At 49.2% G+C, this 17813-nt stretch overlaps 1 protein-coding gene and 1 long non-coding RNA gene across 2 annotated transcripts in view; one reads left to right on the top strand and one right to left on the bottom strand.

Annotated features, from left to right (window-relative positions):
• The window catches only part of VAT1L (vesicle amine transport 1 like), a 169937-nt gene that overhangs the window by 4126 nt on the left and 147998 nt on the right, over positions 1–17813 (bottom strand). The window contains exon 8 of the mRNA XM_008257643.5: positions 171–254. Coding sequence (XP_008255865.1) covers positions 171–254 — 84 coding nt within the window. The remainder of the gene's footprint in view (positions 1–170; positions 255–17813) is intronic.
• The window catches only part of LOC149121026 (uncharacterized), a 104746-nt gene that overhangs the window by 60184 nt on the left and 26749 nt on the right, over positions 1–17813 (top strand). The window lies entirely within an intron of this gene.

The following is a 17813-nucleotide window of genomic DNA, read 5'->3' as shown; positions in this document are numbered from 1 at the left end:
CCTCATTAGCGCTCAAGCTGGGGCTGCTTCCTCATCTGTACTCATTGGTTTGCCCTGGTCTCCCCCACCAGCCCCCCAGCTGCCTGTGTTGCCGTCTGTCCCACCTGTGCTGCAAGCTGCAGACCCCTACCTTCTGTGCACCTGACGGGGTCCCTCTGACTTTGACTCACCAGTGGCGTCGGGGTCTTTTCCACATCCAGGATTAACTTGCCGATGTTCCCTCGGTCGTGGATCCGCTGCATGGCCTCTTTCACCTGAGAGAGGCCGGGAGAAGCAAACGCTGGTTAGGCCAGCAGTGACCCAAGGGAACGGGGCGCCCGGAACGCACACCGACCTGCACCCGCCAGAGGGCGCTGCGGCCCAAGCCAAGAGGCTAAGCCGGCGACGTGGGCGCGATATGGGGGTGCGCACCAGCCTGGCCGTACCTCTCAGATGCTGCGACCCTGTCCAAAATAATTTAAAAAAGTGAGGTGTAAAGGTTGTCCAGAGTTACCGAGTATTGCACGGTGCAAGGGGGCAGGGCATTATCAGTCATACTGAATTTCGAATGACCACTTCAGGGTGTTAACTTCCATTCTGAGCCTGGCTAACCTGACCCAGACAGTCCAGAAAAGGGAACTGTAGGGGGCGCTCTGAGCGCCGACGGGCGGGGGTGGGCTCTGCAGGGCCAGGTGCTGCGCCCCTCTGCCCGCCACAGTGGAGTGAAATCTAAGTGAACCCAGCGTCCCCTGACTAAAACAGCAAGGGCAGAGGGTCTTCAACAGACGCGGCCTAAGTGTTTGTTCTGCAGCCTCAGCTTTTAACATATTTATATTCATTCACCTAGTCCACAGTCAATGATTTACAAAACCAAGGGGGAGGTACAGGGCCTGCCTTAGAGAGCTCAGCCTGTGGCTGCAGCAGCCGTATTTGCTGATAGAAAAGCTCAATTTGATGGAGCCCTGAAACTGTTTATACTCTGCTTGCTTTTCTGGAACTTCCTACTGAAGACATAATTCAATTTATGGGAGAAAAAAAATCGCACAAAGGGTGGTTGGTCACAGCACTGCTTTTAGTGGCAAAAGGTTGGGACAATTCATACGTCATAGAGACGTCCCAGTAAGGAGACGATGGCTCTGGTCATCTACTCGGGGGAAATGCTGTGCAGCTGTTAAAGGATATAAAGATAGAAAGTTCCTAACACTCACACACACATGGATGAATGGGAAAACAGACACACATTTCATTTACATCTCTAAAAACATGGAATTTTCTGGAACATCTAGAAAGGGATATGGAGATATGACAAAGAAAGTAGGTAGGGAAAATGAGTGTTTTTTAACTCCAGTGTCCAGATACTGTTATTTGGCAACATGGTGTAACATCAGCATTTAGAATAAATTAATGCATCTTTAAATGCAGTCTTTGAGTAACCAGGCGCCGGTTAGCATGAAGACTGATGGTTTTGTGTGGCTGCTAAGCTGCCTTCCCCTGAGGTACAACCCAGTGCATTCCCGCTACGTTGCTTATGCCGTGGTGGTTGCTGTTGGAAGAGCTTTCACACTCTGTCCTGACAACACCCACTTCAGTTGTGGGTATCCATGGAAGACGCTCATGTGTTCCAAAACCCGGATGCCCAAGTCCTTGATAGAAAATGGTGCAGCCTGTATGTGAGGCTTCACAAAGTTCCTGGAAAATGTGCATCTTCTTCTGATTGCTTTTTTTGTATGAATTTTCTGAAGACCCCTCATATTTGCATCTAACCCATGCACTTCCTTCTAAATGCCTGATATAATTTACAGATAACTTGCAATACCTAAGATGGCATAAATCCTATGCAAACCGTTCTTAGACGAGTGTGTAGGGAATCACAACAAGAAAAAAGTCTGTACATGGTCGGTACAGATGCAACTTGGGTTTATAAATATTTTTGATCAGCGGTTGGCTGGATCCATGGCTGCAGAATGCGCAGAATCAGAGGGCAGACTGTCCTCGCTGAGGGTCCTACAAGTGTGGCGGATGGCTTCTGCGGTGGCTCTTGGAGATCTCCACCTGCTGGTGCCCGGGCCCCGAGGGGACTCTGCTCTGCTCTGCTCGAGTGTAGCTGGACCTGGAGACTTCCTCCACTAGAACCCAGCTAAACGTGACGGGAAGTGACTTCCGGGAGCAGGTTATTAAAGACTGTGGCTTCCATCTTTCTGTGGGTCATATTGTGTCCTTGTTTTGAGGACAGAAGCAGCTGTGTCATGAGCTGCTTTGTGGAGACAACACATGGCAAGGAGCTGAGGACTGTCTCGAGCCAACCGGAAGTGATGGCCTCAGCCCCAAAGCCTTGAGGAGCTGGATCCTGTCCACAACCACCGAGAGAGCTTGCAATCAGCCTCTTATAGCCAAGCCTTTTTTTTTCTCTAAAGATTTCTTGTATTGATTCATTTTTAAACCATCATTAGCTTCAGATTTTTTTTAAAGGTTTGTTTTATTTATGTGAAAGGCAGAGTTAGAGAGCAAGGGTGAGAGAGAGAGATTTCATCCATTGGTTCACTCCCCAGATGGCCACAATGGCTACGGCTGGGCCTGACCTAGGAGCTTCATCTGCGTCTTCCACATGGGGTGCAGGGGCCCAAGCACTTAGGCCCTTCTTACTGCTTTTCCAATCTGGCTCCCTGCTGATACGCCTGGAAGTGGAGCAGCCAGGATTGCTCCATATGGAATGTCTGTGCTGCAGGCAGCGGCTTAACCCGCCATAGCACAATGCCAGCCCCTCTTATTTATTTGAAAGGCAGAGTGACAGAGAGAAAACAGAATCTTCATCTGCTGGTGCAGTCAGACCCCCAGTGGCTACAGCAGTCAGGTCAAAGTCAGAAGTCTAGAACTCTATCTGGGTCTCCTACAAGGGTGTCAGGGACACAAGTGCTTGGGCCAGCAACCACTGCCTTCCCAGGCTCATGAACAGGAAGCTGGATCAGAAGCAGAGCCACTGGAACTCCAACCAGTGCTCCCGTATAGGATGACGATGTCACAAGAAGTGGTTCAATCCACTGCACCACAACACTAACCCCTAGTCCAGCCTTTAAATGAGACCACAGCCCAGCTGGCATTTTGAGTGAAGCCCGGTAGGGGCCAAAGACCCCAGCCAGGCCACCCCCAGAGGCCTTGCCTTTAGAAACCGGGGGCATCCTAAATACTCCTTGAAGTGTTGGGGACAAGTGCGGTAATAGTAGCTAATACACTTGCACACGTAATTATTACCTTGTAAGGTATCCTGGATGTCCATTTTACAGATAAGTACCCTGATGTTAAAACATACAAACAATGTACCTGATGATTACATGGCTGCTGGTGATAGATCTGTGGTTCTGACTCCGTTCTGCCAGACGTCACAACTGACGTTTTTTCTCCTCTCCTCCGAGACTGTGCCGTTTGATTTGCTACCCAAAGGAGGAGCAAAGCGGGAGCTACTGTCTCACATAAGGGCTCCCTGGAACTCAGTTGTTTATCGCCCTGGCAAATCATTAAACACCTGGGAACTCCGAGGAGATTAGGTTCTGGTTTTTAAGCTGCTTCTCCAGTCAGAGCCCAGGGAAAGGGAAAGCTGTTTTCTCAGCAGTAGAAGCTGATTGTGATGCTAGGGGAAAAGCCCCCTGCAGGGCTGCCTCTAATCTGCATACTTTTGGGACATTTCTTTCCAAAATGAACTGACTTGAAGCTCCTTGTGTGAGGAACTGATAAAGGGCCAGGAGTGTTTGAAGAGACCGTTTGTGTAGCCTGTCCTGCTGTCTCACTATCAGAATTTCCATCATCTTAGTCCCCTTGGGCCGAGCTTCGAGATGTCAAGGAGCCCTTTGGATGACAGCGTGGGGTGGGGGGAGGAAACTCCTGCTTTTGATCCTTCCTTCTCCTACAACAGGGCCTGTAGTATTTCCGATGTTGCTTCATTGTATCCACACCCTAAGCCTTTTGGGCAAATACTTGCTGCAAGCGAGGAGCCCAGAGATGAAAAATCCAGTGGTCTGGCTCCAGCTGCCACCTGAAGGGTGGGAGAAGGCTGAAGAGCCAGACCCGAACCTGGCACAAGGCTCTGCTGGCTGCACCCCAGAACCACCCCCGACAGCCGAGGGCCAGGGTAAAGGCTGCGGGAAGAGGCTTTGCTCCTACAGTGCCTGTTTGTAAAACAGACGTAGACAGAAGATGGTGGCGACAGGCTGCAGAAAAAGCTGTAACACCTGGGAAGACTGTCTCCCTTGTGGCTGCACAGAGATCTTAGGAAAGCACCGGTCCGCTTAAAACCTGCTCCTTTGTATTGGTAAGAGAACTGTGCTAGGTCTGCACGATCTAATCCAGGAGCTCTCAGCAGGTGGGGCACTTGAGCACCTGCAACCAGACTGGTCCACGCCTCTGTGCAGCGCGGCAAGATACATGGGGGGAGGGCAGGTGTTTGGTGCAGTACTTAAAAATGCTGCCTGGGATGCCTGCACCTTATACTGGAGTTGCCTTGGTTTGAGTTGTGGCTCTACTCCCACTCCCAGCTTCCTGTTCATGCACACCGGGGTGGGCAGCAGAAGACTGCTCAAGTCCTTAGGTTCCTGGCACCCACAAGGGAGAAGGGAGACCTGCGTTGAGTTCTTGGCTCCTGGTTGCTAGCTCTGGCCTGCCTGGCTCAGTGGTGTCGCTTGTGAGCATTTGGACGGGAGAGGTTTCTGTCTGTCTCTGCTTTTCAAATAAGCAAATACAAATTAAACAACACACATGGGACCAAGATGTGGTAATCACACACACACACGAATGATAAAGATCAGTAAGAATGACCGACACTGTTGAAATGACAACATTTTAGATGTATCTAATATGACACATTAAATGCTCTGGATCTGGCTGCTGGAACACTGAAAGCTTGGCACGTGGCTCGCATGGTGGTGCTGCTGGACCACACTGGACCAGGCGTTTCCGGAGCTGATGGCCATTGCCTTTGCCAGCTCCACTGCTGTCCTTCGGCCCCCCACCCCCACTCCCACCACTTCAGATGTGCCAGGCTCACCGGACTCTCGGCTTTGCCCTTGTGTGTCCTGGTCTCCCTGTAGTGCTGTGATCTGGAGTTAGCTCAGATTTTTCTGTCAACTTAGACCCGAGCCTTTCCAGGCCTTTGCTGTGTGATTCTCACTGCTGACTTTGGCTCATGTACTTCTTCTCTGGGCTCTCTTGCCACCTTGGGTGTGCTTGCAACATCAGTGGTCTGCTACCCTAGGCTATTTAATTACTTGAGAGTCTTAGAGGGGGAGAGGCACACACACACACACACACAGAGAGAGAGAGAGAGAGAGAGAGAGAGAGAGAGAAATCCTGTCTGCTGCTTCATCCCCCAATGCCTTTAATAGCCAGGGCTGGATGGAGGCCAAAACCAAGAGCTTGGAATACAATCTAGGCCTCCCACATGGGAAATTGTCTGGCAGGAAATACTCGCACTGGAGCTAAGGAGAGAGGATGGGGGTGAAGAGGCCCAACCAGTATCATCCTGAGTTGAGTGAGTGACTATTCGAGAGTTTGCCATGCACTTGTATGTAGGTGAGTCCGTGAATGATCCAGGCCACAGTGAGAAGGGGAAACCTTGGGGAACTTTCATTTCCTCTCCTATCTCCATTCCTAAAACATAGGTAGGAGACTGTAACATGTCCAGGGATCTCAGAGGCAGGGATAGGGCGAGCTGGGGAAGCATGATGGCCATTGAACCTGGACATGGCAACTTAGGGCAGATCCAGAAAAGTGGAGTGGACAGAAGCTGGGTCACTGTGCTCCAAGGACATCCCTTTACCAGCATTCCACAACTTTTGCCACCTATATTTTTTGTGTCTTTGTTAACAGTCTCATAGCCAAGAAATAGTCTCATCCCCCAAGCCCATCCTCTTTGTGGATCAAGCTGTCACCCTCAAGGTTAAAGACAGACCTCAGCATGGGGACCACAGCATCCTGGTCTAGAATTTATTGAAAAGCTTTTCAGCCTGTGTAACTGGGCTTATTAGAGCAGAGCTCCTGACTTGTGCAGTTAGCCCTGATGGGTTGCCACTGGTTCATGCTCTAAACAGAGTCTGTGGCCATCTCAGAATCTGAGCATGAGCCATGGGGAAAGTGTGATTGGTTCAGACCACATTAGTGGAGGAGCAGTAGTTAGGGTCGCTCTTACTTCCACCTCCAAGGAACTAGGAGAGGTGGGCATTCTGGAAGACTCAAGGGCTACAGTCTTGGGGTTCTGGCCATTCTCTGTGGTGCTCCCTTCATCCATTCTCTGGATGTCTCTGTTCATTCCCCCAGTTTACTGCATCTGCTTGGCCCTTTGTCTCCTGGCATCCAGCTGGACCTGGCTACTTGGAGATCCTGGCAGGAGGTGAGAGGACAGGAGCAGGGAGAGCTTAGGTGTTTCCTTCTTCATCCCTGCCTGAGACAGGTGTCTGGTGGAAGTCACGCCCCTTTGCAACCACAGCTCCTACTCAGGGTGGTTAGAACATTCTGACTGCTTCTAGCTTCTGGACATCTCAATGTCCCTCTTGATTCCCCTAACCCTGATGCATCTCAGCAAATGCTCCCTTCATGCAAATGTTTTCAAAAATCCTACAGAAGTGTGCTGCTTGTTCCTTGTTAGACACTGGTACCCATATCCATGATGTTCTTTTTTCATTCAACAAACATATTGATCATATATTTGGCATTAAGCCCTGGTAAGAAGATGGTGAGAAGAAGAATAAACAAAAGATCCCTTGCTCTTACATTTCATGGATTCAGATTTAGTCAAAGAAGGACTCACCGATTGTAAGAGCCACTTGATAATTGTTTGGATGGTGCCGTGAGAATGTGGATAGGGGATTTGTGCTCATCAAGAAGACCAGGGAGAGCATCTGTGAAGAAGTAGTTAGGTTGGGACTTGAAGGGTGAAGAGGAAGTCAAGAGGGCAACAGGGCCACACCACGCACAGGGAGCAGATGTGGAAGGAGAGACTAAAAAAATGGCAGTGACCTTGGGATCGTTGCGGATGTGGAGCAAGGTGCTGGGCAGTGAGCCTGGGGCCTCGGTGCTGCCTTATGAAGAGTCTGCAGAATGCGGTCACCCACAGTGCATTCTAGGTTGCTACTATGCACTGGTAGCATGCTCCACTCCCCTCCACCTGAGCTGCTGGCTTACACTTATGCGATGAGGGTTACCAATGCTCAGTCTTTGTTTGGGGTCTCACTTAATGCTTCATAATATTCAATTTCCTTTCGAACGGTGTGAAAGGCACAAAGTCATTAGGATACAAATGACACTACTTAATAACCATAGCGCTTGGCTTGTGCTGTGAATAGTAATAAGCACAGCCACCTAAAAGAGGGAAAAGCCAGAGACAGATAATTCCACAGATCACTGTGCCTTTTAGGTGATACATTAAAAGCTTTGAGAAAGAAGAAATGAGCAGTACTATCATGAAGATGCCCATCCAACAAAGTCATCTTTGGAATATTACTCATGAATGACGTCCACCCTGGGAAGGACTGACAATTGCTGAAAATATGAAGTCAGTGTTTAAAAGTAACACGTTTCGGGGAGGTATTTGGCGTAATGATGGAGACAGTACTTTGGATACCAGTGTCCCTTTCTGGAGTGCCTGCTTCAATTCTTAGCTCCACTTACAATCCAGCTTCCTGCTAATGCAGCTGCTGGGAGGCAGCAGGAAATAGTTCCAGCTCAGTGTCTCGGATGACAGTGGTGCGTGTGTGCATGTGTGTGTGTGTGTGTGTGTGTGAAGAGCTGAGATATCTTCCATCTGCTGGTCAACTCCCCAAATGCCCACAATGCTTGGGCTGGGTCAGGCCAAAGATGAGAGCACAACATGGGGGTGGACGATGCTCAGGCACTTGAACCACCCACCTGTTGATTCTTGGGATGCACCCTGGGAGGAGGTGGATCAGAACTGAAGCAGCCAGGGCTCAAACCAAGCATTCTGATATTGAATACAGATATCCCATGCTGTGGCTTAGCTGCTGCAACAAAATACCCACCCCTCAAACTTAAAATACATATTTTAAACTGGTTCTTGTTTTGAATCTTTCAGCAAAGTCCATAGGTTAGAAAGTGAGGCTATTTCTGCTTGGAAGACCCTAGTTCCTTAGTAATAAGGTAACCAGCTTGCTTCCCAATGAGATTGATTTTATTTGTTCATGGATAGATAAGTATGTCATTCCATGAAACCTGAAGGTTTTTCCCTGGAACTGTCAAATGGAAGGACATGTGGAAAAGAGTTACAACTGTAAGGAGCACTAAGACCCATCAGAGCCTGGGAACTTCTCCTGTGGGTTGCCATCACTTAAAGGCATGAAAGCCACACCTGCTGACATTAGGGAAGGCATAACCTGGAAGGCAGCAGTGACTTCCTTAGGCTTGGTGACAGTGGGTTGCATGGATTTGGGGTATCTCAGTACTTAAGGGAATTGAGACACATTGGCCATGTCACCTAGACAAATGCAAGAGTTAGTGGGGCTTGTACACAAAATTAGAGGTATCTAACAGAGACTGCATCCAAGCCTGGGGTGCACTGGGAACTGAGAGTGGTTTAAAGTACACAGTGGACTTAAGTGTGAGACACATTTGCAACAAGAATACCCCTGCAGGGAGCTGGCTGTCCCCTACTTGGATTAAAGAGCAGTTCTATGGAATCTTTCCCCTGAAAGAGAAGGAAGGAGAGTGGTGCAGCCTCTCTCACACTAAGAACGTAGTAATTTGAGAGTCATACTCACCCACAGGTTGTATTAAGAGAAGGTAAGGGTCTGAAGGAAAGTGCTGAACCCCAAATCAGGTAACCATCAAGGGAAAAGCAGAGGTGGTGAATCCATGGGGTGGTGGGGAAGGTGGTTCACCGTCATCACAGCAGCTGACACATAAGTGCTATCAGGTGCTGCACAAAGCACCTTCCAAGCATGATCTCACTTCATTGTGTCAGCCCTGCAGGGTAAGTGGGAGCTTGTCAGGCTGTCAATCAGGGGTACATAAAAATACCCCCCCTTCTGCTTGAGTCTCTATTCTCATAGAGGGGAGCTGAGATGAGAATGAGGTTTAGTGAAGCCAACAGCTTACTCAAGGTTATAGGAAGGAATCCGAAGAGGCTGGGGTTCAAACCAAGCTGGGTTCAACTATGAAGCTCGAAGCACTGTTGCTAGGTGTGGGATGGGATGGGATACAAGCAGGGGCGAGGGAAGAAGTGGGAGAGGGGCTGGGTCCTGTGTGGAAGCCCAGTCATACATTATTTCCTCTCGACATTTTTTTCAAGATTTATTCGTTTATTTGAAAAGCACAAATAGAGAGGGAGGGAGGGAGGTTGGTTGGTTGGTTGGTTGGTTGGTTCCATCTGCTGGTTCACTCTCCAAATGGCCAAACAGCCTCCCACATGGCTGCAAGGAGCCCAAACTCTCGGGCCATCTCCCACTGCTTTTCCCAGGCCACTAGCAGGGAGATGGATTGGAAGTGCAGCAGCCAGGACACAAACTGGTGCCCATGTGGGATGCCGGCACTGCAGGCGCCAGCTTTTCCAACTTTGCCACAATGCTGGCCCCCCTCTGCACTTTCCTTGTTCCTGGCTGGTGATTCTTACTCCATTCTCTCCTAAAAGGTTTCCCAGCATAGGAACTCAGGGAATTTGGCATCTGATAATTCCTCACTGGGGGTGGGGGGAGGCATCTAGTACAGTGCAGTAACCTTGGCTTCTACCTACTAGATAGATGTCAGTTGTGCCTCCCAGTTGTGACAAACAAAAATGTTTCCATGCATTGGCAAAAGTTCCTTGGGTGCAAAATTGACCTCCATTGAGAATGACAGTTTGATGAGAAATTTTTTTCCAACTCCATCCCTCTTGTTGGCAAGGGCAGGCACTTGCCTTATCTCCCCCAAGCCACGTAACTTGGATGGGGACTTGCCCATAGAGATTTGGTCCTGTTCTATGCTCAGTGCTGGCAAGAATGTGCAGTACACAGCTCAGAGATGCTCAGTACCAGAAGCGCACAGCATGGCCTCTGAGTTAAGATGCTCACTGGTTATAGGGCCGGCATTGCAGCACAGTGGGTAAAACCGCTGCCTGCGATACTGGCATCTCATGCAGATGCTGGTTCATGTTCTGGCTGCTCCAGTTTCGATCAAGCTCCCTGCTGATGGCCTGGGAAAAGCAGCAGAAAGATGGCCCAAGTGCTCGGGGCCCTGCAACCCACAAGGGAGACCTGAAAGAAGCTGCTGGTTCCTGGTTTTAGCCTGGCCCAGCCCCGGCTGTTGCAGCCATCTGGGGAGTGAACCAGAGGATAGAAGGCCTCTTTCTCTGTGTCTCTCTGAAGTTCCAACTTTGAAATAAAAAAATCTTTTTTTTTTTTTTTAAAGCCCTTTGGTTAGATTTGTTCTTCTCAAAATACAGGTTGAAGACTGCATACATTAGAATCACATGGGCTTCTTTTTTAAAGACTTTTTTTTTATTTTTTTATTTTTTTGTGGGGTAGAGTAAGCTTACTCTCAAATGCTCACAGTAGGCAGGGCTGGGCTGAAGCTGAAGCTGAGAGCAGGGAACTCAATCCAGGCCTCCCACACGGCTGGCAGGGACTTGAGCAGCCACTGCTCTTCCCAGGGGTTGCATTAGTAGGAAGCCGAAGTCAGGAGCCAGAGCCAGGACTTGAACTTGGGGACTCCACTGTGGGATGCAGGCACCTTAGCTGCTGGGCAAAGTGCCTGCCCTACATGTACTGCTTTTCAAATGTGAAGTGTTGGCCTCACAATAGACCAATTTGTTGATACTGGCAAAGCACCTGCTTTTGGTGCTCAGGGGCTCTGAGGGTTTGAATCTTTGAATTCAAACAATGCCTCCTGTAACTAATACTGAGTGCTCACCAGGAGTCCCCCCATCGTGCTTGGGGAAGTTGTGGGAGGAACAAGAAAGAGAAGCCGGCTGCTTGGCTGACATGCTCAGGAGAGGGTTTACAATATTTCACTTCTGCATATCCGGGTAGGGCCCTGTTCAATATTTGGACTGAAAAATCCCAGCATCTAGGAAAGCAGAGAGCCGCAGCTGTTCCATTCTAGGGCCACAGAGAAGGCAGCGGATCTTGGAGTTGGTTCTGCACAAGCATCCAACAACTTCGCTTGTGCTCAGCGCATGAAGAAACCTTCAGGATAATGTTTTGCCATCAATGAAACCCACTCACTGGGGTCCCACACTCTGGGGTCCTCCAAACGACCCAGTGGCTGAGCTAGGTCTGCTGATGGCAGGAGGGGCTGATTTCCATGATGCGGACACAGGACATGGGTGAAAAGGTGGAACCAGCAGGCTACCAAAGCCACCCACAGCCCAGGGCATCTTGGGTGTGAAATGAGTAGAAACCTCAGAAGCAGAGCGTAGCAGCTGGGCCTGTCTCGTCTCAAAAGGAGACAGCAGAATCTGGTGTGCACCAGTGCCTAGTGGAGAATGCACATCCTTAAGAAATGCAAATCAGTACTGTGCCAAGTGAAACACAGGTCCAGCAATAAAAACTGCATTTGTGGAGCTGGCGCTGTGACGTAGTGGGTAAAGCCACCGGCTGCAGTGCCAGCATCCCATATGGGTGCTGGCTCAAATCCTGGCTGCTCTGCTTCTGATCCAGCTCCCTGCTATGGCCTAGGAAAGCAGTAGGTGATGGCCCAAGTCCTTGAGCCCCTGCACCTGCGTGGGAGATCCAGAGGAAGCTCCTGGCTCCTGGCTTCAGATCAGCCCAGCTCTGGCCTCTGGGGCCATCTGGGGAGTGATCCAGTGGATGGAAGACCTCTATCTGCCTCTGTCTTTATGTAACTTTGTCTTTCAAATAAATGAATATGTCTTTAGGGGAAAAACAAACCTGCATTTGGCTATAACTACAGCCAAATAAATAATTATCTTCTTATGGAGGAGAACCCAGAAATAATGCCTTGGAAAATTAGACCCAGTCTATAGCTAAACTAACCATTCTTTCATTTTTTAGAACAATTACACCCACGTGGTAACGCTGGGGAATTACATTCACTTCTGGGGCTGATGTTCCAAAGTAACACTAACTGGATGACTTAAGACAACAGAAATGTTCTCCATCACAGTTATGGAGGCAAACTGCATCCATAGAGTGGCTAAGGGGATTTATAGGATCTCCCTGTAGGATCACTTCTTCCCGTTTCTTACTGAAATAATAAATTGTATAAGTAACTGCATAGCTAGTGTGACAGCATCTATACAACACACACACAAATAATATCTGCAAGAAATAATGTTGTTAAAAATGAACACGAGTGGCCAGTGCTGTGGTACAGTGGGTAAAACTACTGCCTATAGTGCCAGCATCCCATATGGGCACCGATTTGAGTCCCAAGTGCTCCACTTCCAATCCAGCTCTCTGCTATGGCCTGGAAAAGCAGTAGAAGATGGCCCAACTCCCCTGCACCCATGTGGGAGACCTGAAAGAAGCTCCAGCTTCCATCTTCTAGTTCACTCCCCAAATGGTCACAAGGGCCAGAACTGGGCTGACCCAAAGCCAGGAGCCAGGAACCTCCTCCGGGTTTCTCACGTGGATTCAGGGGCCCAAGCACCTGTGCCATCCTCTGCTGTTTCTCAGGCCATTGGCAGAGAGCTTGATTGGAAGTGGAGCAGCCGGTACTGGAACTGGTGCCGCAGGTGCAGGATTAACCCGCTGTGCCACAGTGGCAACCCCACCACCAACTTAACTTTGATCACCACCACAGGGAGGCAAGGTTGCAGAGCCAGGACTGAGGGAAGACTTGTGGTAGCGCAGTCTGGAGATGTGTATGGAACTCCACAACAAAACCAACAAGGAGCACCAAGCTTCACAATGGCCAGGACAAACATTGCCTTATCCTAGTCAGCGGCCACACAGCCCAGGTCAAGATGCCCTTCCTGGGGTGCCCATTGCTACACAGAGAGAAGGAGTCTAAGAAGAAACGATCTCTCCCACTTCCTCCTCCTCTTTAATTTCCCCTCTCCAGGCCCCCAGAATCCACACATGATCTTTGCTTGCAGAAGGACGCCCCCTGCTGTAGCCAGTCAGCTGAGGTCTTTGTGCTAACTTCTTCGTGTGTACCGTCTCCCCTCTCAATACCCATCCAAGGCTGCCTCATTGTCCCCACAGGATTCTTTTTCTAGTTCCCACTGGGTCTCTGGGTTCCAGCTTCTGCATGCTCCCCTCTGCCCGATTCTGCTGCCTCATTCTTGATTATTGGTAGCCACAGTCTTACATCTTTCATGTCCTAAATGCTTGGGACTGTGTTGTGAAGGCAGTGAAGACAATGACAGTGCTGTTGATGCCTGACACTGATCACTTGCACATGAACTAGCTTTGTGCTCTGGGTCAGGTGTTTCCCATGGACTAGTCTGTCTGCTCCTCATCCTAACCCTGTGATGGATGAACCTTAATGATTCTCATCTCACATTTATGAGGGTTGTGGAGGCCAATAAACCTGCCTCCCACCACCTGCATAATAGGTGGAAAGGCTAGATTTGAACTGATACTGTGTATGAAATATTTACAGATAAAATTATGCTAGGTCTGGGATTTAACTTAAAAGGCACCAGAAAGATATGGGGAAGGAAGGCAAACAGGGAACCACAATGACTGCCGGTTACTCATCCTGGAACCGTGGTGATGGGTACCTGGTGTGAAGGCAGAACTGGCGAGAGTGGTGTCAGGATTCTAATAGCACTGCTCTTGATCATACTCTGAATTTTCCAGAAAAGAATTTACATAATATGAATTGGACCCTTTCTTCCTCAAACAACTATAACAAGAACTCCAGCACCCAAATGCTGACCTGTCATACTGTATTGCCAGGACCCAGGGTGTGTGTGTTTGATGACATTTTGTAGCCCAAGGCATTTGGGTTCCTTAGAAGCTTGGTCTTGGAGAAGTTGAGAGTGTCATTCCAGTCTCTCCAGGTGGGAGAAGATAGCCTTTCCATCAAACAGCCCATCTTTGCAGAAGTAAAAAGTCCTACCTGCTACAGGCCAGGCAGCCTGCAGAGACGCTAATGCACAAGCCCTGCCCTGGAGAAGCCCGCAGGCTCAGAGAGGAGTGAAGAGGCCTGGAGATAGTCCCAGTAGAGCAGAGAAGAGCTGGGCTCTAGGGACAAATGAAGAGGCGGTGGGCTCAGGGGAGGACGTGACTCAGCTCAGAAAAGTGGCATCTGCACAGTTTTGAAGAGTGTGAGGCATTTTTCCAGGGAGAGAAAGTGTACTCTCTTGCATGAGAACCAAGTCCTGGGGAATTGAGTGGGGGACATGGTGCGACCTGGGCACCGTGTGGAGCTGTGTCCCTTGGGCTGTCTTCTGCAGGTGGTAGGGGGTAGGGAGTGGTCTCTGCATGGACTTAATCAGAGCTGGGCCCCGCGCAGGCATCCTGGAGAGCAGGCAATAGAGGCAGAGAACCTGGAAACAGAGGTTATTGGCAAAGGGAACAACCACACTGGAGGCGGGACGGTGAGCCATGCTGTTGCATCCTGCTTCATCTTTAAGGTCATTTGATTCCCTAATCGGTGAAGGGATTTTCTCAAATGATCTGTGTTTGGGGAGATTCTCCATCAAAGAGAGATGGCATCGTGGTCCTTTGATTTACCTTCATCCATTCTAATTAGTGATGGAAGCAGGTGGTCGAGCCAGCCCTGGAATCTTCCGTGTGTTCGCTCTGTCCCAGCCTGTGTGACTGTAAAGTCCGATGCTCAGTTATCTTTGCCCGTTTGCTGAGGCACACGTGGGAAGAGAAAAGGGCTCCCTTCATCTTTCTTGCCTCTTTCCTGCTTGCTGTCAGCTGTGGTTTTTCTCCCCCTAAGCAACGAGGAATATTTATTAGCCTTGAGGTTGTGTTGCCATGGCAATGAGACAAAAACAGTCTCAGTATATTAAGGAATAAAAGTAAGTGGCCAAGGGAGGCAGCGTCTTCCAGCAACTTCTGTTCCTGCTCTGAGGCCGACTGGGCGATGTGTAAGGGAGAGGAGTGGGCAGATTTCATCACTCTTATTCCACACTTAGGTTCATGGAGGGTCAGATCGGGTTGATCCCCAAGTTGTGGCTTTGTGTGATGGTTGGATCCTCTGGAGTCACATGACAGGCTGGGTCTGGGAAGATCCCGTAACAGATAAGTAGTTTCAAAGAACTTGAGGAGGCAGTAGTGATTTCCCCATGCTAATAAGGAACTGAAGTCATGTTCATGCCAAATAGTAGGAAATGTTTGCAGAATCTTTAACAGATTTTTTAAAAAGATTTATTCATTTGTTTGAAAGGCACAGTTACAGAGAGAGGGAGGGAAGAGAGGAGGGGAAGGGAGGAGGGGAGGAGAGGAGAGGAGAGACGAGACTTCCATTTGCTGGTTGACTCCCCAAATGGCTGCAGTGGCCAGGGCTGAGGCACAGCAAAGCCAGGAGCCAGGAGCTACTTCCAGGTCTCCCATGTGGGTGCAGAGGGCCAAGCCCTTGGGCCATCCTCTGCTGTTTTCCCAGGAGCACTAGCAGAGAGCTGGATTGGAAGTGGAGCAGTCTGGTCTACAACAGGTGTGCATATGGGATGCTGGCACTGCAGGCCATGGCTTAACCTGCAGCACCATAGCACCAGCCCCAAAAGATATTTTTTAAAAATTTATTTGAAAGGCAGAAAAGAGAGAGAGAGAGAGAGAGGTTTTTTTTATCTGCTGGTTCACTCCTGAAATGTCTGGGAGAGCTGAAGTGTGTTAGGCTGAAGCCAGGAACCCAGAAATCAATCCAGGTCTCCCACGTGGGTGGCAGGGACTCAGGCACTTGAGTTATCACCCACTGCCTCCCAGGGTGCACCACAGCAGGAAGCTGGAATTGGAAGCACAGGCATCCCAAGCAGTGTCTTAACCACTGTGCTGAGCCCTAGCCCCCAGGGCATACTTTCCACTACTTTTATTGAAGCAGTGATAGTTTATGGAAAGAAAGTGACAATTTCAAGTACCTTCTGTCCAAGTGGATACACAGTGATCTCACCAGGTACAGATAACATGAGTCACAGTTTTTGGATTTTCTGTGTGCCAGAGCGGTTCCAAGCATTGTGGGAGGAACAAAAGCAAGTTCTATGGCATGTGCCTCCACAGATTGGATGGATTAGGTCTGTTAGCTTCTGGATGGTTATGAAATTGAACACCTTGAATGGCCCTGTTACAAGCCAGGTGCTCCATATGTACACCCGCCAGACAGGTCTTTGTAGAACGTGAGTCTATAATTAGCCGCCTCCTTCTTCATGACTTGGGATTCCATGCAGGCTTTAGAGAAATTATCCCAGGGATGAAGGAAGCTCAGGAGAGTGTTTGGTTTCTCCGTGTGTGTGCAGGTGGGATCAGCTGAAATCTAGCCCCATCAAGGTCCCATTTGCTGGGGTTTTGCATTGTAGTCCTTTCCTAGTGTTCACCGGTCTGCACAGGGTCTTTGCATAAAGAAACGACAAGTACAAGTGCCTCTCAGCACCCACGACTACTTAAGAAACTGAAATAGATCTGGCGTAATAACGCTGATGAAAATAGCTGAGCTCTGTCTCCTGTAGGCAATAGTGATAGTAATGATGCCAATGACTGTGTTTATTGCATTCTGAGAGTGAGCCAGCAGCAGCCAGCTGACTGGTTTACAGGCATCCTCTCCCTTAAGCTTCACAATAGCTTTGTACAAGCTTTGTAGAGGTGCATACCTTACAGGTGATGAAATCAAGGATCCTAGAACTGAGCAAGACCAAGGTCCCACTCAGCTGAAAAAGAGGGAAACAGACTGCTTACAACAGTCTATCATACTCCCCACAATTGGACACAGTGTTGCTAACAAGCCTGAGACACCTTGGGCCTTCTGCTGGGGGAGTGTGAGATTTAGTTACAATCTCTTGGTGCTTGGGCACTGCTCAGAATGCGAATACAAGGAATTTCTCCAGTATTCCAGTAGCATAAATGCATTTTCTAAAAGGACCAGCTCACTAAGTTCTGAGAGCAGAATTTTGCTCCTTGGCTAATTCTTGGCTGTGGGGCTGCCCCTGTGTATTGCGTGAGATGTTTGGCACAATCTGTAGTTACTACTCACTAGATTCCAGTAGTACTCCAATTGTGAGAGCCAAAAATGCCACCAGACACTGCCATCTGTCCCCTGAGGGACAAAATTGCTCCCAGTTGACAAGCACTGCCTTTGAAGTAGATGTTAGAAGTAGGAAGTTAGAGGGGCCGGTGTTGTGATGGAACAGATTAAGCCATCACCTGCAGTGCCAGCATCCCATATGGTGCCGGGTCTAGCCCTGGCTGCTCTACTTCTGATCCAGCTCCTTGTTAATGTGCCTGGGAAAGCAGCAGCAGATGGCCCATACATCCATGTGGGAGACCTGGAAGAAGCTCCTGGCTTCAGTCTGGCCCAACCTTGGCTGTTAGAGCCATTTGGGGAGTGAACCAGCACATGGACAATCTCTGTCTTCCTCTCTCTCCTTTTCTCTCATTTGTAACTCTGCCTTTCAAATTAACAAAATAAATCTTTAAAAAAATGACATAGGAGATTGGAGGGGAGCCAAGTCTGTGGCTAGGCATCGGGTAGACTAACGCTCTAGAACCAGAGCTCTCAAGTGACACCAGCATTAACGCTTCTCTTTAAACAGTGTTCACTTATTTGCCCTGGTTCTGCATCAGCATTAATGCTTCTCTTTAAACAGTGTTCACTTATTTGCCCTGGTTCTGCAGACGTGAGGGGGTAGAAACAGATCCCGACAGCGCACCAATAGCTGCCATTTGCTATTTAGGAACCCATGCCCCTTGCAACTGGGAATACTACTGCTTTGGTGGTCAAGTGATCTAGCT

Source organism: Oryctolagus cuniculus, chromosome 18 (genome assembly GCF_051225735.1).
Source record: "Oryctolagus cuniculus isolate XC-2025 breed Fujian yellow rabbit chromosome 18, ASM5122573v1, whole genome shotgun sequence".
NCBI classification, from domain to species: domain Eukaryota; kingdom Metazoa; phylum Chordata; class Mammalia; order Lagomorpha; family Leporidae; genus Oryctolagus; species Oryctolagus cuniculus.
Note: the sequence above shows the minus strand (reverse complement) of the source record. Positions and strands in the feature narration are given on the sequence as shown.